Source organism: Macaca nemestrina, chromosome X, assembly GCF_043159975.1.
Source record: "Macaca nemestrina isolate mMacNem1 chromosome X, mMacNem.hap1, whole genome shotgun sequence".
NCBI classification, from domain to species: Eukaryota; Metazoa; Chordata; class Mammalia; order Primates; family Cercopithecidae; genus Macaca; species Macaca nemestrina.
The window spans coordinates 84,679,435-84,702,471 of record NC_092145.1 but is presented as its reverse complement, the minus strand read 5'-3'; the positions used below and the strand labels follow the sequence as shown (position 1 = coordinate 84,702,471).

The window sequence follows — 23,037 nt, the reverse complement described above, 5'->3', positions numbered from 1 at the left end:
TTCTCTAGGTCCCTGTTTTATGGCACTAAAGGAATGGTATTGTTCCCCACCTGAAGTGATTTTTTCCCAAGCTCTAATGCACACTCCTCTAAGCTGTTCTATGGCATCATCCTGCCTGACCAGTTGTGCATCTAAACCAGCCCAGCCGCCAACCCCCAAAGTTGGTCTGCAGTTATATTAATTTGAGGTTGGGCCTGGGCATTGCAAGCAGCCTGAATGGAAGCTTCATCTGCCCACCAAGTTTTAAATTGTAAGAACTGAGCAGGACTTAGACAAGCTTGAGTAAGAGCGTCCCAGTCAGTAGGAATCATTCGACTGGAAACAGTAACATTCTTTAACTGTCCCATTACAAAAGGAGAACCTGGTCCATACTCATTTATAGCTTGTTTTAATTATTTGAGTAATTTAAAAGGAAAAGGCTCAAATGTAGCTGTAATATTTCCCTGTTGATCTGGGGGGTGTATTCTAACAGGGAGCTGCCAAGCCTCTAAATCTCCCTCTTGTCTAACTTGCTGAATTCCTGCCTGAATAGAACTAAGAGTGGTCGCTCGAGGCGCTGCTCAGTCACTGGGGCAACTACTTTTTGCCCAGTGTCCTCCAGAATAGAAAGATCTGGAGGGTCTTTTTTCTTCAAAATAATAATGAGAGAGTGCAGAAGGGTAGGGATGAACCTCTCCCTCCTTTGCCGCTTTAGCTTTAGCTGGTAAATAAACATGCTCTGTAACCTCTTCTGTTACTTTGCTATACCCTCCTTCCTCCTCATCATCAGTGTGAAAAAGTTCCAAGGTGAAACGAACCAGACCCCACACCTGTCCCATTGTTACCCTGACACTTCTGAGCTCCCCTTCTTACTCACCACAGGGATTGCTTTAAGAGTACTCAGGTGTCCTCCAGCCAGTTTTCCATTCCAACTGTTGCTCTGGCAACCCTTCGACCTGGATTCGAGCCCCCATGAATGGACACCACTTGCCCAGACCAGCTCAATGGGGGAGACCCTAACCCAGTGGTGCTAGAGGAATTAAGGACACACACACACAGAAATATAGAGGTGTGAAGTGGGAGATCAGGGGTCTCATAGCCTTCAGAGCTGAGAGCCCTGAACAGAGATTTACCCACATATTTATTAACAGCAAGCCAGTCATTAGCGTTGTTTCTATAGATACTAAATTAACTAAAAGTATCCCTTATGGGAAACAAAGGGATGGGCCAAAATAAAGGAATAGGTTGGGCTAGTTAACTGCAGCAGGAGCATGTCCTTAAGGCACAGATCGCTCATGCTATTGTTTGTGGCTTAAGAATGCCTTTAAGCGGTTTTCTGCCCTGGGTGGGCCAGGTGTTCCTTGCCCTCATTCCCGTAAACCCACAACCTTCCAGCACAGGCGTTAGGGCCATTATGAACATGTTACAGTGCTGCAGAGATTTTGTTTATGGCCAGTCTTGGGACCAGTTTATGGCTAGATTTTGGGGGGCTTGCTCCCAACAAAACTTAAATATACAAGCAAAAAACAAGCAACCCCATGAAAGAATGGGCAAAGGACATGAACAGACACTTTTCAAAAGAAGACATATACATGAGCAATAAGCATATGAAAAAATGCTCAGCATCACTGATCATTCGAGAAATATAAATCCAAACTAAATGAGATACCATCTCACACCAGTCAGAATGGCTATTACTAAAAAATCAAAAAACAAGAGATGCCGGTGAGGTTGTGGAGAAAAAGGAACACTTATATACTTCTGGTGGGAGTGTAAATTAGTCCAGCCATTATGGAAAGCAGTGTGGTGATTCCTCAAAGAACTTAAAGCAGAATTACCATGCAACCCAGCACTCTCATTATTGGGTATATACACAAAATAATATAACTTGTTCTACCATAAAGACACATGCACATGTGTGTTCGTGGCAGCACTATTCACAATAGCAAAGATGTGGAATCAACCTAAAAGTCCATCAACAGTTGACTGGATAAAGAAAATGTACATACATGTCATGGAATACTATGCAGCCATAAAAAAGAATGAGATCATGTTCTTTGCAGCAACATGAATGGAGCTGGAGGCTATAATCACAAGCAGGGACAGAAAACCAAATGCTGCATCTTCTCACTTGTAAGTGGGAGCTACACATTGAATACATCTGGACACAAAGAGGGGAACAATAGACACCAGGGCCTACTTGCAAGTGGAGAGTGGGAGGAGGGTGAAGATCAAAAAACTACTTATTGGGTACTATGTTTATTACCTGGGTGATGAAATAATATATACACCAAACCCCTGTGACACACAATTTATCTATAGGACCAACCTGCACATGTACCCCTGAAACTAAAATAAAAGTTTAAGAAATGACTTTGAGCCCTGTTTCTCTTGGTACTCTTCATGTCATGGGCATTTTAGGGAAAAAATATAAAAATTTTACTTAACTCTTTGTCTTACACTGTTTGCCAAAATCTATACCAGATTAATTGTAGATTTAAAAATAAAAATGAAACCATAAAAGAACTAGAAAATATATAAAGAGTTACCTATAATGTCACATTAGGGAAGGCCTAAGTAAGCATGACACTGAAGGCAGTAACCATATAGGAAAAGATTATTAGGTTTAATTACATGTAAGGAAAGCTTTTCACACCCTTTGACCCAACAGTGTCATTTCTAATGACACATCCTAAAAAACCTTTGGACAAGTGTATAAAAATTTACATATGTAAAAACATTAACTACATCATTGTTTATAATAGTGAAAAACTGGACCCAGTCTAAATACCTATCAAAGATGATTAAACGCTGATGCATCCATATTAAAAATTACAATGTAAAAATGTAGTTATTGACATAAAAAAGGTTATCAAATGACACTTTTCATCTGATCCGATTTTGTAAAAATACCTATTTATACACATAGAAGACTTCTAGATGTGCATGAAATGTTAGTAGAGGTTATTTGGGGGTACTTTAATAAGCTCTTTTTCCTTTTGCTCCTCTTTTTTATGCATATATGTATGTATGCATGCATTTATGTATATGTAAGGAGTAGGTATATCTTGTATAAAAATAATTGAAGCTTAAAAAGATTTTGAAATTTCCATTTCTCTCTTTTCACTTGTGGATTTAGGTCAGACCTTCTCCAGGAAGCTATTTGTTCCCCTTAAATGGCCAGTATAATTCCTGAAGCCACCCCTCATCTTTTGTATTTCCCTATTCAACTGTCAGTTCTTGAAGATAGAGTTGTAAGTTGTGTTTCATTATTTACTGCCTTCCATACACATGCTCAGTAAGGACTGGTTGGCTGGTGATGGCCCGATTTCCTCAAAGCATGCTTTTGAAGTCTGATATAACAGTGCTTACCCTTAACCAGCTGAAATGGTCAAAATCTTGGTCCGGGCTAGCACACTTTTGCCAAGAGGGCAGGGTGGCTATAATGGCTGTCTTTCTACTACTCTCCTAGGCTGTGGTGGCTGGCTGGCTGATAGAGCTGAGCCCTTTCTGTGTAAATCTTTCCCCAGACAGCTTTCTTGTTCAAGAAAAAGGCATTTCTCAGGTTGAGTCGCTGCCTCTTATCATTAATGTCTATGTAGTTGTGGTTTCCTCTCAGAACTTCCAAGCACATTCTCAAGAACTCACAATGCTGTTAAAAAAAATTCATAAAGGATGGGTAACAAAGAAAGAAGACAAAGAACTAAGAGGAGAGGAAAGGAGAAGAGAGAAGGAAAAGAGAATTGAGATTCATGACCTTAAGTACAGCAGGTTGCTCCAATCTAAAACATCCCCTGGACATAACAATAGCTACTGTTGCTCATGAAATTACTTTGCCAGAAAAGTCTACACAGACGTTGGTTTTTCAAGAGACCTGTGAAAGCTCTGATGGCCACTCTGGCAGCCCTCCAGGTTAGAGACTTTACTGATCTCTAATAGGGCCTGCTCTTACAGTTAGAGATCATTCCAGGTTTGTTGCAAATATCAAATGAGATGATAAATGGAAATATGTTTTATAAACTATAATATTAAAATGCTTGGTGTTCCTTTTGTAAGCTCTTGAGGGCACTGACAGTGGTTTAATGTATAATTGTGTCTTCATGGCAGTTTGGAACAGATTTTAAATACCTGTATTTAAAGAAAGTCAAATCCAAATATAGAATGAAGAGAACTGATTTCCTAGAAGGGAAAAAAAAAAAGTGACTGTCTGGGAGTGACCTAAACTGTTTGGTGAGTTGTGGTCACCTAACTATATTAGAAACACCTTGGGTTTTCCAAGTGCCTTCAATTGATTAGAATTATTTTCCTTAGAAGTAATTCCCAAGAAAATGCTTGTGATTTCACTGCCAATGAAATGGCTGACATTTCTCATTTTATTTTATTTTATTTTATTTTATTTTATTTTATTTTGAGATGGAGTCTCGCTCTGTCGCCCAGGCTGGAGTGCAGTGGTGTGATCTCGGTTCACTGCAAGCTCCACCTCCCAGGTTCACGCCATTTTCCTGGCTCAGCCTCCCCAGTAACTGAGACTACAGGCACCCGGCTAATTTTTTGTGTTTTTAGTAGAGACGAGGTTTCACTGTGTTAGCCAGGATGGTCTTGATCTCCTGACTTCGTGATCCACCCGCCTCAGCCTCCCAACGTGCTGGGATTACAGGCATAAGCCACTGCGCCCGGCCGACATTTCTGTTAAAGTGTCCATTAACTTATGGTAAATTACAATGGAAATGCATGTGGCCCTCACGAGTGTATTATGGTCAAACTTTTAATAAGTAACAAATTAAGGCCGGGCGCGGTGGCTCAAGCCTGTAGTCCCAGCACTTTGGGAGGCCGAGACGGGCGGATCACGAGGTCAGGAGATCGAGACCATCCTGGCTAACACGGTGAAACCCCGTCTCTACTAAAAAAATACAAAAAACTAGCCGGGCGTGGTGGCAGGCGCCTGTAGTCCCAACTGCTTGGGAGGCTGAGGCAGGAGAATGGCGTAAACCTGGGAGGCGGAGCTTGCAGTGAGCTGAGATCCGGCCACTGCACTCCAGCCTGGGCGGTAGAGCGAGACTCCGTCTCAAAAAAAAAAAAAAAAAAATTAAATCATGATAAGGAAGTGACTAAAAGTTAATCAAACACTGCTGCTCTGCTCTTTCCATGAAAATAACCCTTTGCTCCTTCCAAGTTCAACACATGAGACTTCATATCAGATTCTCACCTGAATGCATGACTCTTCAACCTCAGGACTTGCAGAATTAATGGAATGCCGTCCTAAGGTTGTTGAGTTGTGCGTTTCTGGGCATTTCATCTCTATGGAGAAGTACCCATTCCCTCACCCCAAAGACTGAGGTAGAAAGATTTTTCTCCCTAGGGAAAAATCTTCCTTGAAAGTTTTGTGGCCTCAAGAGCCAGAAGACAGAATGGGGAGGTTTGATACTTGGATCCTTGCCAAAAGCCTGACCCTTGACTGTGAGACTCCCTCAAATTTGCAGTGTCTTGGGGATCCCTCCTAGTGACTATCTTAGAAAATAAACATTTTCTGTTCATTTCTAATGACTTAATTTTCTATTTTCTTTTTCATATAGGTCCAGTTAAAAACAAGAAAAAGGGTAAGTTCCTTACTTTATAAAATTGCTGTCTTGTCGTATCTTTTCTAAAATTAGAAGAAAAAAAATCAAGAGTACGATTTTTGTATTACATTCTTTCAGCATTGTCTGTCCGTTATTTTATTCAATATGTTATCTTCTTGAGTATTGTAGTTTCTGAAGAACAAGAAATCATTCTTTAGTGATGATTCACCTCTTTCTTTCATTCTTCCTTACTCTTCTCCCTGCTCTTCTTTTATCTTTTTTTTTTTTTTTTTTTTTTTTTTTTTTTTTTTTTTTGAGACGGAGTTTCACTCTTGTTGCCCAGGCTGGAGTGCAATGACGCAATCTTAGCTCACTGAAACCTCCGCCTTTGGGGTTCAAGCAATTCTCCTGCCTCAGCCTCCTGAGTAGCTGGGATTACAGGCACTCGCTTTTATCCTTTTTTTTTCCTCCTTTATCAAATCAGTGATTGGGTATGAATGAAATCCTGAGTCACCATGTAGGAACTAGATACGCTACCTATCAAAAGATGTCAGCACCCTGTTTCTTGGACTTAAAGCTTCCCTGATTTGATTTCCCAAAGAGTCAGGGAAGGTATTTCTTGCTTGAGGATTCAATATCATTTTCTCTGTAATGAAAATGCTCTTCTGGGATAGTACCCTGACCGTTTAGTCTTTTCAAAGCAGCTTCCATTGTGCCGTTGTTGAGTCAGTAAGTCCCCAGTGTACTTGCAATGAAACTGGCCCTAGGGCACGTACAAGTGCTCACTTAACTAAAAGAGGAGAATCAATCCAAAGACAGAACAGTCTCCAAAGACAGGGCCAGGCAATATGGTCTACTACTTAGGACTGAAAAACCCAATTATGAAACTAACTAAAGCACCTGTTTGTTTCTGGGTTCTGACCTGGGAGGAAGACAGAGTAAAACTAATGATTTTTCATGAAAATGCTTTAAGTGAAATGATGCTGTGTGATAAGATTTATGGAGCTTTATAGGATAGATTGCCAACCCCAGACTAGGCCAAAAGACTGGCTTCACCTGCAGTCTGCCACTTCTTCAAACACTAGGGTACTCTGGTGCCTTGAGGTATCATAGTCCACATGGAAAAGTTGTGTGCCTGTTGTAAAGAAGCTGAGGAATGACCTGACCTCCTGAGTGCCTGAACTGAGCAAGGCTGGAAAACAGCCAGGGAGCTGGAGTCAGTGAGGAAACCTTTCCCTGTGGGGCCTGGGCATTTACCACCAAGATGTTCTGTCTTTTAAGAAAGTAGATTTGATTTTCAAACATGTAGTTCTTAAATCTTGTCACATCCCTTTAAAACAGAAATTATAACTCAGATCATTGCCTGGCACTGCTACCTTGGACATTATTGAGAAGAGAGTGCACGTAGGCCTTAAACATTTACTTTGGCTGAAAGTTATTTAGAAGCCATTTAATATGGATTTCCTTGGATATGGTGAATAGGCACATGCTTGAAGACGTAAATTGAATTGTTCACTTAATTTTCACCCTTTAATGGAATTTTCCTCCTTCCACAACTCTCTCTCTCTCTCACTCACTCATTCACTCACTTTTGGTTGTTCTTTCATTTGGGGCTTAGCTAAAAGGTTAAGGAAATACTCCTTTGATGAAGTTTAGCTTTGAAAGAAATGTGTATATTCTTTCATCTAACACTACATAGGGTATGTTTCTAAGTACAGACGTCTCTGGGCTTTTATATCATAAGGTGTTCTGTTAAAGTAAGGAAATCCAGAGAAGGGAGTCAATCCTCTGAAGTTATCCTCTTGCTCCAGGGGTCATTTTGTACATTCTCTTCTCTGAGCCCAACTTTGTGTAAGTATACAAGTGTGAGAAGCACACTTGCCTAACCCTTGTTGCAGAGGAACAGAGGACCAGCTGCAGAACTGGAACAAAGCAGGAGTTTTTTCTCAAATGCCTTCTAACATTTTCATAAGTGAACATTCTGTTTTCACTGCAACCATTAGTCTCTTGGACTGGAGGAGTTTCTGGCTGTAAGTCTTCCAAAATTACATTAGCAATTACAGGAGACTCACATTCTTGAAGCTGAAGTTTGTGCTACCCACAGAACACCCTATAGCTTGAAAATCACTGTTAGGCTTGGAAATCTTGGGACCCAGGACAGCCTAATATGCACCAACCTCTGTGTCTATGCCACCTAGAAAATAAGGAGGGAGAAGCAAACCTTACAACCAGGCTAAGGAAGCTTCCTGACTGCAAGTGGTAAGTCACCCCTCCTTATGGAAGCTCAGTCAGTCTCATAAGGAAACAGAGAAATCATTGAGGCCAAGCTCCTTGTTTCACAGATGTAGAAACTGAGGCTCAAGGAGAGGAAGGGATTTGCCCAAAGTGTGTCTGTGGCAGAGCTGGGGCTTACATCCTTATCTCCTGAGTACAGATTCTGTGTTCTTTCCACTACACTAGCTGGAATTGAAACTTGGGCTCTGAATAAGCCTGATTTGGAAGGTGCCCAAATCTGAAGGGAGATGGTTTTCCTGTTCAGCATCTTGAAATTGGCTAGATCTAGAGACGGGGCAGATCCAATCTTTTGCTGCTAAGTGCAGAGAAACCTCTAAAGCTCATGCCTCTAGGTCTTTAAGGCTACAGGGACTCTTCTGGGAGAGATGTTCTCTGGACCTTCCTTTCCTTCCTCTCTGAGGAAGAGGCCCCACGATGACCCCATGGTTTTATTCCAAATGCAGATGTGGTTAGACATAGACAACTGGCCTCTTGAGTGGCATTGCCATGAGGATTTGGTTTCTTGGCCATGAGGCACTCTTCTTAAAGGAGGACCTGATAAATCAGGACAGGATTTTCCTGCCTAAGGGTCTGGGGAGCAGGAAGTCAGAGTCAGTAAGAAGGTCTTTAGTGAGACTAGAAAGGTTGTATTTAAAACTAAGAAACTACCTCAGGTGAAGACATTGTGATGAAGTCTGGAAACAGGCTTCCATTCCTGAAACTTTCCATAAAATTGTGAGAAGGTGGTGAAGGAAGGAAGAAGACCTGCGCCCACCTGTAGACTTTGAGTGTAGCAGCACAGAGCAGAGGAAGTCAACAGGAGGGGCTGGAGGTTTTGGTTCAAGACCACAGTTATGACTCATTTAAGATAACTACATCCTGGTGGGAATGTTGAAAGGACTGGAATATGAAATAGGAGGGTCGAGATTGTTCTAGAAGGATAGCAAGGAGGAAATGGGGGAAGAGTTGGTGGGCATGATTAGTAATACATTTGAGAATAGGACTTCTGAGGGAAGACTTTGGGAAGCTGGATTATTTAGCCTATAGAAATAGGGGTTGGTGGGTGACTTAATTTCTTTTCATATATAAGGATTATGTATATGTATATTCTTCTCTGTCTACGCAAATAGAATAAGAGCTTAAACTGCCACAAGAGGGACATCAGTTAATATACCAGAGAACTTCCTAACAGTGAGCAGTGAGGGGCAATAAACATTGGAACATGTTACTATGGAGTTTACAGAATTTCCTTTCCCAGAGATCTTTTTAAAAAGAGTTTACAGAGGTCAGCTAAGAAAGTGAAACCTGCTGCCTCCTCCTCAGCTCTCTCTACTCTCTGTCACTGCTTCTTTCCTGTTTCTCGATATCTCTCTCTCCCTCCCCCTCTTCCCGTGCCCCTCTTCCTCCTTCTCCATTCCCCCATCTCCAAAACTCCTTCCCATTTCTCATTCCCAACTAGCACTGTCCCCATCCCAACCCCCATTTCCTGTACATCCTGACTCCTAGAGGAGCCTTCCTGGAGCTGATACTGTTCCTAAGGCCAGGCTGTACAGCTTCCTCTTGTTATCGACATCAAGTCCACCAAACTGGGCAGCAAGCATAAAAGCTCTACATTCTTCAACAATAGCCCAATTCTAAAAAGAACCACAAAGTGACCCATAGGTCTAATCACTTGGTAGTTCTCATCCTTTGGACTCAGCTGAAATGTAACCTCCTTTTTGAAACCTTCCCTGACCTCTTCAGCATTTGGTCCCTACCCACTAAGGTAGCACTTCTACTATCCCATTACTGTGTCTGTTTCCCCACAGACACAGACTGATCTCCTGGAGGGCCACTTATTTCTATATGCTCAAACCTAGCTTTGTAAATGCGTATTCACAAAAGGGAGTGGGGGGAAGGGAGAGAAAGCACAAGACACACAGAGACAGGGAGACAGAGCTGTGTGATAAAGGTATCCAACTCTTTAGCAGGGACTCCCAGAGAGCTGACTTTGTGTCCTCAGAAGTCTGTAGAACTCCTGACAGTCCACTCATCCAGGAAATAACTACAAATGCAACACTGAGGCCAGGCATGGTGGCTTGCGCCTGTAATCCCAGCACTTTGGGAGGCCAAGGCAGGCAGATCACCCGAAGTCAGGAGTTCGAGACCAGCCTGGCCAACATGGTGAAACCCCATCTCTACTAAAAATACAAAAATTAGCCAGACACGGTGGCACGTGCCTGTAACCCAGTTACTCCAGAGGCTGAGGCAGGAGAATCGCTTGAACCCGGGAGGTGGAGGTTGCAGTGAGCCGACATAGCACCACTGAACTCCAGCCTGGGTAACAGAGCAGAACTCCATCTCAAAAAAAAAAAAAAAAAAAAGTAACACTGAACCCTATTTTTCAGGAAAGAAAGCAGGACCTCCTGGACCCAATGGCCCTCCAGGACCCCCAGGACCTCCAGGACCCCAGGGACCCCCAGGAATTCCAGGGATTCCTGGAATTCCAGGAACAACGGTTATGGGACCACCTGGTCCTCCAGGTCCTCCTGGTCCTCAAGGACCCCCTGGCCTCCAGGGACCTTCTGGTGAGTTCCCCTGTCTTTCCACCCCACCAGGTGCCTTACAAGTACTTTAGGAGAGCAAGAGTGGGTGATCCTGAGAGCAGTTTCAAACGGTGGAGATGGGGTTGGTGTGCAATGGGGGATGCAGCTCTCCAAGACCAGTGTAAAACTAGGAATTGAACAAGCCAGTAGGGCCTGACCTGCTCTAGCTTCTTACATCTACCAACCTGTCAAGGACAGGCCACCTGTTCTTACCCCATCTCAACCCTTCTATCACAAGCCCTCCCTGACTCTTGGCCTCCCTGTAGTGGACCAGTAAAATTCATATGAGCCAGAGACAGAGGCCCTGGTGGTTCATTGGAGTTCCAGTGGGGAATAGATTTAATCTTCTCTGATTCCCTGCATCTAGCTCCACATGCTGATGTTTGCATAGAAACAGGCTATGGAGTGGAAAGTTGAGGACTGAACAAAATGACAAGCCCTAGGACAGTTTCATCTTATGAAGTCTGAAGTGCTTTTCCCATAGCAAGTAGTCACTAATGGTCAAGAAGTTGGAAACTTAAGAGTCACTCAGTCTGTGGATAAAGCAAACCCAGGCACCAAGCCTGTCCCATCCAGGAACCAAGTGCTTCTTGCACTAGATCCTTACCCTACCACACTTGCCATTCAAATGTCATTTCACCCCTTTGCATTTTTCTCCTTCAGATGCCTGAAGGGCATCTGAAAGGTATGAATGCAGATCCAAACCTGCATTGACAAGAGTCAGACTGCCTGGGCTTATGTCAGTTGTTATTTCTTCCCCCTGCTCCCCACTCCCCCGCCCTGTATCTTGGGGCTTTAAAGAAATGGACCCTTACAGCTGATTTCTCCAGGGGCAAGAATTCTGCAGCAGGATTCAGATTCTTTAACTTGTACTTCACACAGGGCTAAGCAGTGTTACCATGACCACAAGAGATGGAGTTGGGGATTTTTTTTTCATCCAATCATTCCTTAAATATTGAGCGCTTTCTGTATACAAAGAGACATATTGATACATGGTCCTTTTTCTCATAGAGGTTATCTCCTAGAGGAAAAGAGAACAAAGAAACAAGATATTTACAAACAGCAGTGGGCTCTATGAAGAAAATTGATAGAAAGGGAGCAAAAGGCTAGAGAAGCCAATGCCATTGTCTCAGGGTCACACAGTGACAGGAATGCCCTCTCATTGTTCTCCATGGGTGCCTGGTGGGGCTTGCCTCGGGCTAATATTGGCCAGAGGCAATACTCAGAAGTTTTCCTGCTGGGTGCTGGGCCCACTGAAGATGAAGGTCGGGGCAGGAAACAGAAGAGGTGCACTCTGACTCTTCCTCCAGCTCTAAGCCCTGGAGAATAAAGCTCAGACAGGGCTGGCTGCAGGGAGCACGGCTCACCACCACTAGCTGCTTAGGTGAGGGGAAAAGGAAGTCAAAAGATTATGCCCTCTGATAGGCCTGTCCTATTTTGCAGGTGCTGCTGATAAAGCTGGAACTCGAGAAAACCAGGTTGGCTGGGGATTGCTCTCTTCTTGGGTAGGAAGGAAAGCCACAGGCTAGAGCCACCTTTAAATTAGCTTCTTATTAGATTTCCTGAGGCTTTATTTCATGAGAACACCCTGGAGATTCTGAGGGTTTTCACTCACAGCCCCCTCCCATCTCTATGAATAGAAAAGCTTTGCCCCAGGGCATGTTTTTAGCTAAGGAAAGGGTGTCTTGCCAGGATCATTTTTCCTCATTCCACAGGAGACCCCAGGGTCACCATAGCCAGGCCCAGTAGTCAGCTGAAATAAGCTGCCAGTCAGACCTATTCACCTGAGCCTCCAACTCCCCAGCCACCCCAGACACCTTGTCGGCTCTCAGACCACCTGGGATCCGGACCTGAAGAGTTGAAGAGTATGTCCTTGAAAAACAGCCAGCCAGCTCCAGGCCCAGCCTAGCCTGGGCGTCTGCCTTAATGGCCTGAAGAGCTCCTCCCAGTCTTTGAGCTTCCTAATCTGTCTCTATTGGCAGGTTCTGCTGCCTTGCCTTGTCTCATCTCAGCCTCCCTCGCCACAGCTGTGTGGCCACAGTGATAAATCTACACAGCTGCACAGTGCTTGACGGCTTGCAGGGCAATTTTATATCCATCACCTCATTTGATCTTTAGACATCCCTGTGAGAGAGGCCAGACATTCTTATAATCCCCATTTTACAGTTAGGGAAATGAGGCTCAGAGGCATTACATTTGGTTGAGGTCACATAGCTAGCAAGCGGTAGAGCTACAAAATCATATTACCCTCTAGTAGAAACGTAGTCAGTAACATCCCAAGAGAGGGGAGAGGGATCAGAATTGGATTACAATAGAAGACTAGAAACCAGGATGGAAACATGGGACCGGTGACTGAGCAAGCAGCCATTACTCATAGTGACTACTCTCTATCCTTCTCATCCTGCCAGCCAGCTGTGGTGCATCTACAGGGCCAAGGGTCAGCAATTCAAGTCAAGAATGGTAAGAATCAAAATAGGCTCTCTCCCAAAGAGGAGCTTCTCCCCTTCCTCCTCCCCAACCTCCAAATAATCACCCAGCCTAGTTCCTCCCAGGGCCCTGAGGTACCCTTGGCATACGAAGTCATTCTTTGCTCCATCATGCCCTCTACTGGCTGTCCTGAGCAATTGCTAGCATCAAGACCAGTTGCTACACCCAAATTGCATTTAGAATCACTGATTACGGAGCTGAAAGGGACTTGAGACATCATCTAGCCCAGGCATTCTCAGGCGATGGAGTTTATATCAGAGCCACCACGGAGATATGTGTAGTTAGATTAATATTTTCACAATACAAATTATAGAAAGTAAAACAATGTAAAATTAAATTCTTCTTGTCTGATGGATCTACGCAGATGGGCAGACGGGCTGCTTCTCTCAGGGCAAGTGGGGCATGTTGGAATCTCCAGGGAGTTGAAGATGCTAGTGTCTATCAAAAGGGAGAATGTGTTTAATGGGTTTAAGAAGCACTGATTTATCGTAATCCCCGCATTTAACAGATGAGGAAACAGAGTCCCAGAGAGATTGGATAATACATTAATAAATCATGCTGCCTCATTTTGTATGATACTTTAGAGTTTTCAGCATGCTTTCTTTGTCTTTAATTTCATCCAGTCCTCACAACCACCCTATGAGGTAGGTATGAGCTCCTTTTTACAAAGACAGAAAGTGAAGTTCAGAGAGGTTAATTAACTTTCCCAATATTTCTTAGTCAAGTTCGTTTAGGAGCCAGGATTCACAACTACATCTTTCTGACTCTTTCCTCTCCCCTATGCTACTTCAGTGATATGTATGTACACTCCACTGAATGATAAGGTTCATTTTCTTCCCCCAAAGAGACATGAACATTCATGAAAGAACAGCACTTTGGAATAATGTCCAGTCCCCAGAGTGCACAAAGCCTAAAATGCGTGAACCCCCAGGAGCCTTGGGAAGCAGCAAGCTAACCAAAATGCTAGATGCTTACAGAGCTTGGAGTGGAAGGGAGGGGTTTTGAGTACAGAAACGGTAAAGGAAGGTTAAAAAAAAAAAACAGCTACCTGGGGACAGTTTCTAAGAACTCAGTCAGTCCTGAACTGGCTGTACTGAGTTTCCTTAATGACTGTATTTAGTTACTTCCCTGACTGCCACCTCCATGTCTGACTTAGTAGCCTCAGAAGTGTAAATAGGAAGAGAATGGCACCAAAACCCAATTGGTCCTGCTGGGGACCGCAAGGCCCTGAGTGGGCCATGATCCCCACCTGTCCAGGGAGGCCAGAGACAGGCCAAAATAGATTTGTTTGGGTATCTAGACAGATAGTGTTTCTTCTGTGCCAGCAGCCACTGATTTTGCTCCCACTGCCACACAGTAGGATTGTTTCCAGCCCCTCTGGGCCAATCCTCAGAAGTGGTCTGTGCTGACCCTTAGTACTACCAGAAGAAGTGATGGGGGTGGGGTGCGGTGGCTCACGCCTGTAATCCCAGCACTTTGGGAGGCCGAGGGGAGCAGATCACTTGAGGCCAAAATTTGAGACCAGCCTGGCCAACGTGGTGAAACTCCGTCTCCACAAAAAATACAAAAATTAGCTGGGCATAGTGGCACGCACCTGTAATTTCAGCTGCTCGGGAGGCTGAGACAGGAGGATCACTTGAACCCGGGAGGTGGAGGTCGCAGTGAGCCAAGATCACACCACTGCACTCCAGCCTTGGTGACAGAGTGCGTGACAGTCCCTCTCAAAAAAAAAAAAAGAAGAAGAAGAAGAAGAAGTGATGGGGTCAGGGATTGGAGGACGTCATGCAGAGTGGCCCACTGATGGGACAGAGCCAGGGCAGTTCCTCCTAACTCCCAGCCCGTCTACTTACCACCTCAAGGAAAGATGGTCACCTTTTCCAGAAAACCTGTTTCCTCATCCCTCAGAGAGACAGGCCTACTGAAACTGACCAAAGATGGACTTACAAAATATAATTTCTTGGGTGCAGGATGGATGACTTAGAAGGGAAAAGGCTCCCTGGGCTTGGATGTCCTCCTCTCATGGTGGGAAGGAACATTCCTCTTTCTGCAGGATGGAAAGAGAAGATTTTCCTCCACCCTCACACGCTGGCTTCCACTGTCCAAAGGAATGCGACTGCCCCTCCACCCCTGCCTGGGGTGGAGCTGAGACAGATGTTTTGCCAAGGGTGCCTCGGCTCCTATCCTCCCGGCTGGCTCTGTTGCAGCCTGCCAGTCTATCTTTCACTCTCATAAGGATCCCTCTCACCTATGGGGCCCTAGTACTGGTGGTCAGTAGCCCCAGCTGCCGTGGAGTCTGAATCATCTCTAATCCCTAAGGTTCTCCAGATAGACAGTGGGCTGAGTGGTTTCCTCCCAGGGAGGCTTTCCAGAAAGCTGTGGGTGTGGAAGAACCATAAAAAAAGAATCTCTTAAGGAGAAAGAGAAAACCCATGAACCTATGAGACAAGAGGAATTCAGGAGCTCTGACTGGGAAAGTAAAATTGAATAATAAGACCTAGCCTGCCACTCAGTGTCTGAATTTTGCCTGTGCAGGCCCCATAACAACAAAGAAAATAGGGCAGCATGCCCACTCTCATCCTCCTCCGGCAAATTCCAGCTAGAAGGTAATGGTTAAAGACCCTTCCAGATGCAAGGGTCAAGAAAGGAAGTATAAAGACAGACAGGAGCCCAGGAGCCCTGAAGCAGGCCTGGCAGCTGCTTTACAAACAGAACAGCTTCTCTGCTTTCAAATGCTCTTCTTAAAGTTTGGCCTTCTAGGCTACCCTGGTTGCACTGGGATAGGGTTGGGGGTCGTGAACTCCTTGGTATTTATTTTCTGTTGCCTCGATTATTCTGACATGTACTGAGTGACTGCCCTTCTCTCATACTGAGATCTTTCAGGTGGAGTGCTCAATGACTGGTCTCGCATCACTATGAACCCCAAGGTGTTTAAGCTACATCCCCGCAGCGGGGAGCTGGAGGTACTGGTGGACGGCACCTACTTCATCTATAGTCAGGTAGAAGTGAGTACGGTCTTAGGCCTAACTCTTCTTATATCCAGAATGCAGATCCGGTGCAGACCACATAGGGGCACTGTGGAGCCAGCCAAGACCATCCAATGGCTAACTTCCTGCTTTGGGTGAGGGGGTGGGGGGACCGCACTGGGAGGGAGTTGAAAGAAGGAAAGAGAGAGGAGGCCAGCTTGTTTTGTTTTGTTTTGTTTTGTTTTGTTTTGTTTTGTTTTGTTTTGTTTTGTTTTTCCCTAGCCAAATATTATTGAAAAACTGTGAAAAAGGCCCCTCCTACATTCTGCCATCTGATTCCCTCCTGCAGGGCCTCAGGCCCCTGTTTACCCTCCGAGCTGTTTGGCTCCACTGCCAAACTTGAACTTGGTCTCAGTATATTCTTTGAAAGTCAGTTCCAGGGTTACTGAGAACCCCTCCCCTCAACACTGCTGGCTCGGGCGTTATAATGAATAGTGCTCCTGCAGACTTTCTTTCCACCTCAAAAAGATTTCTGACTGTCTTTCCTTCCTCTTTCTCCCATTTGTTTCCCTATCTTTCTATTCCTCTATTCTTGCCTCCTTCCTGCTGTTATTCTCCCAGCCCTTTCTCCCTCTGCTTTTGTCCTCTTCCTGCCCTGGGCCCGCTCCCCAAGTCTGCCAGTGTCCATCTACTTCCATTCCCCGATTGTTTGCCTCCACGGGGATGGCTCCTTGGAGATAGAGGAAGATGAGCCATGAGGTTGGGACTTTTGTGGGGTGGGCAGCAAGCAGGCAGGTGGGCAGAAGGACTATGGAACCAACACATGGGTGTCACAGGAGAGCGGCCAGCAAAGGTGGGCTAACAAGCATTTGCTAGGCACACTGAGCACCCCGGTGTAGCTTGGGTCCTGATCCATATGTGGCACCCAAATATGCTGTTCCCAGCTGAAGAGCTGATGGAGGGAGTGACCTTTCATAAAAAGATTTACAGTGATATCTGAGAGTCCCAACACCCATGGGGCACATGGGCATAACCCTGATGTCCTATGAGCCAAGCTCCACGTGGTGGGGGCAGTGGGGGCGGTGGTGGGGGAGGGCAGATCACAACTTGGTGTGAGGTATGATGGATAAGGGTAGTGAAGGATGGAAAAATTAATTTTCTGAGCCTAGGAGAGAATTGAGAGTGGCCCATGCAGGCTGGGAAAATCCCCATGACATTAGGCCACTGAGCATAAGTTAGTGCTTCCTTCTGGCCACAAAGTCAGGGGCCTGGGCTTTTCCAAATTCTTTGTCTTGTTTGTGGTAGCTAGCTCTCCATCTCTCTGGACCTGTTTCCTCAATCATCAAATGGGAGGCTCAAGGGGTACTGTGAATCAGTGAGGGAAGTCCAGGCACAGGGGAGGGGTGGTACAAGCTGAATAAACTTCTGTTAAGGAGCTGAAGAAATCGCAAGTTGTTATATGACCTCTCTGGGGAATCAGTGACTTCTAAGTTTCTCCACAAATAGTCCGCGGGGCTCAAGAGTAGAAGTCGGTTTGTGTCTACGGCACTGTGTGCACACCTGCTATGTGCAGGGCACTCTGCTTCGTGTCAGAGCTGGGGCAGGGGCGGGTGGGGGTACAGGGGCACGGTGAAGCTGCAAATAGGGCATGGTTCTTAGCCTTACAGAGTTTACGACAGGTGTGCTGTTATAAGAAAGGTTTGCTCAACCAGCTGAGCCCCATGGACTAGGGGAAGGGCAATGCATCCGCCTGTCACCCTGCCTTTCCTGTTGGCCAGCTAGCACGCCTTCACATGGCACTGCCCCATCCATGGGGTATGCTGGCAGCTCATCTGAGAAGATTCTGTCAATTCACCACAGGGAGGGCCCCCCACCCTCTCTTTCCTCTCTTCCCCAATCCCTTCTTGTTGCCTCTCACTCAGGTATACTACATCAACTTCACTGACTTTGCCAGCTATGAGGTGGTGGTGGATGAGAAGCCCTTCCTGCAGTGCACACGCAGCATCGAGACGGGCAAGACCAACTACAACACTTGCTATACCGCAGGCGTCTGCCTCCTCAAAGCCCGGCAGAAGATCGCCGTCAAGATGGTGCACGCTGACATCTCCATCAACATGAGCAAGCACACCACCTTCTTTGGGGCCATCAGGCTGGGTGAAGCCCCTGCATCCTAGATTCCCCCCATTTTGCCTCTGTCCGTGCCCCTTCCCTGGGTTTGGGAGCCAGGACTCCCAGAACCTCTAAGTGCTGCTGTGGAGTGAGGTATATTGGTGTTGCAGCCACAGAGAGAAATGCCTCAGTGCTATTTATTCCCCAGTGACTCCAGGGTGACAAGGCCTGCTTGACTTTCCAGAATGACCTTGAGTTAACAGGACAGTTGATGGAGCCCCAGGGTTTACATGAAGCAGAACCTTCTTTGGTTCCATGTTGACTGGCTTATGGCATGACTCTTCAACCCCGAGGTCCCTGTTGTCAGATCTATTGTTTGTTGCACTAAAATGAGGATCCAGGGCAGCAGGCCAGAGAGAGCAGAGGTGCACTCCAGACTCTGGGGGTGGACATCTGACCCCAAGGGGCTGCTGCTCCTCTCTTGGGTAGGGTGGTGGTGGGGGCGGAGTGGGAAGGTAGCATTGCAGCCTGAGAAGGCCAGAGAGGGAAAAGGCAGGTGCTTTTGGCAAGAGACCATGAGAGAAACCTGCCAAGAGAGCATCCTTGGCAGTGGGGATGTTCTTTCTGCTCTATACTGTGGCCTGCAGGAGGGTCGGAGTGTTCTTCCCACTCCGGCTGACAGCTACATTGTGGCAGCTTGCTGGGCTTTGGGAAGGGGAAGTTTGCTCTGCCTTGGAACAATCACAGGGAATGGCCACAAACCTGCCCGCATAAGACCCTGAATCCGTACTTGGGTCACACGTCTCTCATTTTATTTACAGCTGTGCTCCACACTCAGAAAACTCCCTGGGGTCACCTAGTTGCCCCCATTCCCAGCCTGACTAGAACTCCTGCCTTCTTTCTCCACAGAGCCTACCTCTGTCTGAGACAGGTGCCTAACCTGGGACCTGTGCTCATGTGAGTCTAGGATATTCTTTAGCTTACCTGGGCACAAAGAGAATTTTTCGTTTATTAAACAGTACAAATGTTTTTCATCCATTCCTAATCAATTCTGTCTGGAGACAAAGGGTTGGACTGGATGACCTCCAGAAGTCCCTTCAATTTCTAGTACTTGTGACTCTTAGCAGGTGGCCCTCACCACAGCCTTCTAAATTCCCAAACCCTAGGCTGCTCCTGGGCATTAGCAAGGCAGAGCCTTTTTACCTGGCCTAGAAAGGGCAAGGGGTGAGGATAGGACAGAGGGATTTTGTTCCAGTTTGCTGCAACACAAGTGGACATTAGGCCAGGCCTTACCTGAAAGGCCAGCTGCTGATGCCATGCTGACCCAGTCTTTCTTCACTCTGGCTTCAAAAAGCCATAGCAGAGCATGGTCACCACAGATGCTCATGCTGCTCCTGTGAAGCCAGACTCAGGAGAAGCCAGTGTCTAGGCACTGAGCAGGGATCTGCCCCCTAGTTCAGGTCCAAATGCACCTTCCCCTAAACCCCAAGCTTCCCACCAGATCATGTGGTAGGACCCTCGAGGGCCTTACTTCAAAGTGCCTTGGCTCAGCCTGGCTTCTGAGTGCTAGGTCCAGCCCAAACCTGGGAAGGCCAGCCTTGTACAGTCTGCTCCTCTTGTTCCTGAAATGTGTTTCCTTTTCAGGAGATGGGGAATAAGTTCCTCCAGGCAGCTGAAATTCATCGAGAACAGAGGGTACTTATTTCTCAGCTGTGCCTTCCCTTTCTAAGCAACCACACTGCTTGGCCCTTCAAGGGTCAGGGTGAGAGGTGATGGGCTAGGCCTCCATTGTCTGGTTGCTAACAACAGCCTTGCAACCCAAGGTGAGGTGAACTCCAGGCATGTGTCTGTCCCTAACTCCTATAAAGTGCCTTGGACAGTCTGCAGTTGTAGCAGAAACCAACAAGAACCTCTCCTTCATATTTGGAAAATAATTTCTCCTTTATTATCTCTTTTGAGGAAGGCAAGGCTGATAATATGACAAACATCATTGTTTAGATGAGGCTTAGTGAGGTAGCACTCTCAGAGCGTTTTGACCAGTTTAAGCCGCAGACCTGGAGCTTCAGCCAGGTCTGACTCCAAAGTTGTTCCATTATACCACAGCACTGTGTGGAATTTGAGGTCTAGAGAGAACGAATAAAAGTGGTAATTTGGAACTGAAATCCTTGAGGGCTCTAGGGAGAAGCCCAGAGATGCCCGTTTTCATTCCTCGACGGTAATACCTGTCCTCTTGGCTGCCAGGGGCTCTGTGGCAAAAGGAGTCAGGCATTCCTTTGGGAAGCAGCCATCAACCTTAGAGCTCTTGTGTTCAGAAGAATCTTTCTGGCACCTTGTTGAAGCAGCAGGCCTCTGGGACCCACAGAGCTGGTGGCCTTTCTGTTCTTTCACCCATCCTAGGAACCAGCCAACCATCATGTGTGGAGCCCCTACTGTGGGCAAGGTCCTCCTTCCATTACCCTACAGACAGCTTACAGGAGCCAGCTTGCTTCCCACAACTACTAATGTGACTCCTTATCTCTTTCCACCATACCTTAGAGACTTTGATACTACCAGGGTCTCTCAGGGATGGAGGGAAGACCTGAAAGAGGACTGGTTCTGAGGCCAGAAAGATGTGAGGAGAGAGGAGGAAAAGTCTTCCTAATTGTGCCCCTAAAGGGCATCCTGATACCATTCTATTCTCCGGACATGGAGGGGATGATAAAGGAAATAAGATCTCCACTGGACCCTTGATTCATTCTGAACCCTCCAAAGGAACTCCAGGGGGCAAGGGATGATGAGGGAAGCAATAGGTAGCTGGGGAGCCCTATTGCTGCTAAGTCATTGGCGGCAAAGTGACAAAACAATTTACTGATGAGAGAATGTGCAAATAGATGTACAGTTTGGAATTATGCTGGTGTGAGTTTGCCAGAGGACCAATGCTAGCATGGAGAATGGGACAAGGACATTTGTGGGCAAGCAGATGACAGAGGTTTGAAGGAGAATTGCATGGCAGGAGTCTCTGCCAGCTACTTGGGCTTTAACAGCCAAGCTGGCACAAAAGACAGCTGGCGGAGGCTGCTCGGCTACTGGTTACCTGGAGAAGTAGTATTTGCCTATTTCCCGCTTCGTCCATCCTGAGCCAAATTTCTTTTACTGAACAGGAAAGAGCTAGGAACCCTGGAGGTAAACAAAGACTTTGATCCATGTATGAGCGTGTGTGTTTATGTAACTTCCTGTGGACGCAAATAGATTCAGAGAAATTTAGAGCTAAAAAGGCCCTTAGAGGGAATCTAGCCCAACCTAGATTCCACCCTGTTACTTATGTAGAAACTGAGGCCCAGAGAGGGAAGATGACCTGCCCCAAGTGGTGAACAAGCCCCAACCTCTAGAGTCAGCAGACTGAGGGGATAAAGCAGTTCCTGTCCCACATGGCCATCTTCTTTCTTCCACCCACAAACTCCAGGATGGAAGTACTTGGCCCTTTCAGGAGCCTGGCCAGGCAGGGAGTAGCTGCAGCCTTCATCAGAACTCTTCCTCCTCTCAAGGCATTCTCCCAGCTCTAGCTTCTGGACTGGAAAGCAGGAGACTGGCCCAGTACCAGCAAGTCCTTAGGCTACTGTAATGCTGCCTCAGGACCCATCCCTGCCTGGAGGCTCCTCTAGGCCCTGTGAGCACAAAGAATAAAGCTGATTTTTGTCTTTTAATCCATTTCAGGTCTCTCTCCAGGAGGGCTCGGGGTGTGTCATTTCTATATTCCTCCAGCTCTGATATTAGGGGGTGGGCTTTGTTGTGAGAATGGCCTGGAGCAGGCCCAATGCTGCTTTTGGGGGTCAGCATCCAGTGTGAGATACTGTGTATATAAACTATATATAATGTATATAAACTGGGATGTAAGTTTGTGTAAATTAATGGTTTATTCTTTGCAAATAAAGCGCTTTCCCTATCTGTTCTTGATATCCGCGTGAGCACTTCCTACATGTTAAGTGCTTCTTTGCAAATGACGCCACACATGAGCTAGGGGAAGGACCAAGGCACCCATTTCAGAGGCAGCAACAGAAGGAAGATGGTCTGAATTTCCTGTTGGAACATCCCACATCCTCTCTGTGCCTCAGACCACACTCCCACATCCCCATTACCTTAGGTCAGAAGAAGAAGAATTGTCTTGGGCCACAAATAAAATACACTAACACTAATGATAGCTGATGAACTAAAAAAAAAAAAAAAAAAAAAAAAAAAGTCAGACAATTCTCATACTGTTTTAAGAAAGTTTATGAATTTGTGTTGGGCCCCATTCAAAGCCGTCCTGGCCCGCATGCCACAGGGTAGACAAGCTTGCCTTAGGTCTTCTGTGACCACATGACAAGCAGGCTAGATGTCCTGCCAAAAGGAACATTGTCCGGGGGCAGCAATACACAGAACTGACTCTCAGCTTAAGAATGTGGCATCTACAAAATACACTTCAGGCCTGGGCCCCAAATAGCTTGGGTAGACCCAGCCTCCAGCTCATTTTGCATATGAGGAAACCAACACTTAACGAATTTAAGTCACTCACCCAGAGTTACCCAACTAGTAAGTGTGTCAGCCTGGTCTGATTCCTTCCCAGCCAAGGCTGCTGTTACCTGGAAAAGTAGTATTTGCCTATTTTGCCCTCCATCCATCCTGAGCTAAGATCAATAGGGAAGAGGCTCACAGGAAGAAGACCCGATAGCAGCTCAAGAACACGTAGCTCAAGAGAGGTCTGGCGCTTTTCACAATCCCAGCACCTTTCGCCCCGGGCCCCCACCAATCTTTTGGCTTCCCCGGGCCCACCCCCATGCCATCGTATAGGTGGAGCAATGTGCACACAGTAGACCACGACAAATCTGCAATGGCCAGGTATGCATGGGCTGGGTGTTGCAGCCCAGGCTGGTCCTCTAGCCACCTTAGAGGTTTTTTTTTTGTTTTTTTTTTTTTAAGGAAACCAGTCACAGGAAAGCTGCAGACTGTTTAAAAACACTTTATGGAAGCTCAGGGAAAATGTAATCTCTGGCACAACAAGTGACAAAGACAGCAGAAAAGCAGAAGCATGTCTCTGGCCACTGTATACAAATCATCACATGAGGC

At 46.1% G+C, this 23,037-nt stretch overlaps 1 protein-coding gene across 6 annotated transcripts in view; it reads left to right on the top strand.

Annotated features, from left to right (window-relative positions):
* Window positions 1-21,888, top strand: part of LOC105476675 (ectodysplasin A) — a 438,014-nt gene extending 416,126 nt beyond the window's left edge. The window contains exons 3-8 of one of the 6 annotated variants that reach the window (XM_011732814.2): window positions 5,553-5,576; window positions 10,199-10,378; window positions 11,840-11,874; window positions 12,805-12,856; window positions 15,764-15,879; window positions 17,769-21,888. In XM_011732814.2, the coding sequence (XP_011731116.1) occupies window positions 5,553-5,576; window positions 10,199-10,378; window positions 11,840-11,874; window positions 12,805-12,856; window positions 15,764-15,879; window positions 17,769-18,020 (659 nt within the window). In that variant the 3' untranslated portion in view covers window positions 18,021-21,888. Of the gene's footprint in view, window positions 1-5,552; window positions 5,577-10,198; window positions 10,379-11,839; window positions 11,875-12,804; window positions 12,857-15,754; window positions 15,886-16,467; window positions 16,901-17,768 lie in introns of those variants that run through there. The other 5 variants (XM_011732812.2, XM_011732811.2, XM_011732813.2 and 2 more) reach the window with 5 other exon arrangements.
* The last annotated feature ends 1,149 nt before the right edge of the window (window positions 21,889-23,037 follow it).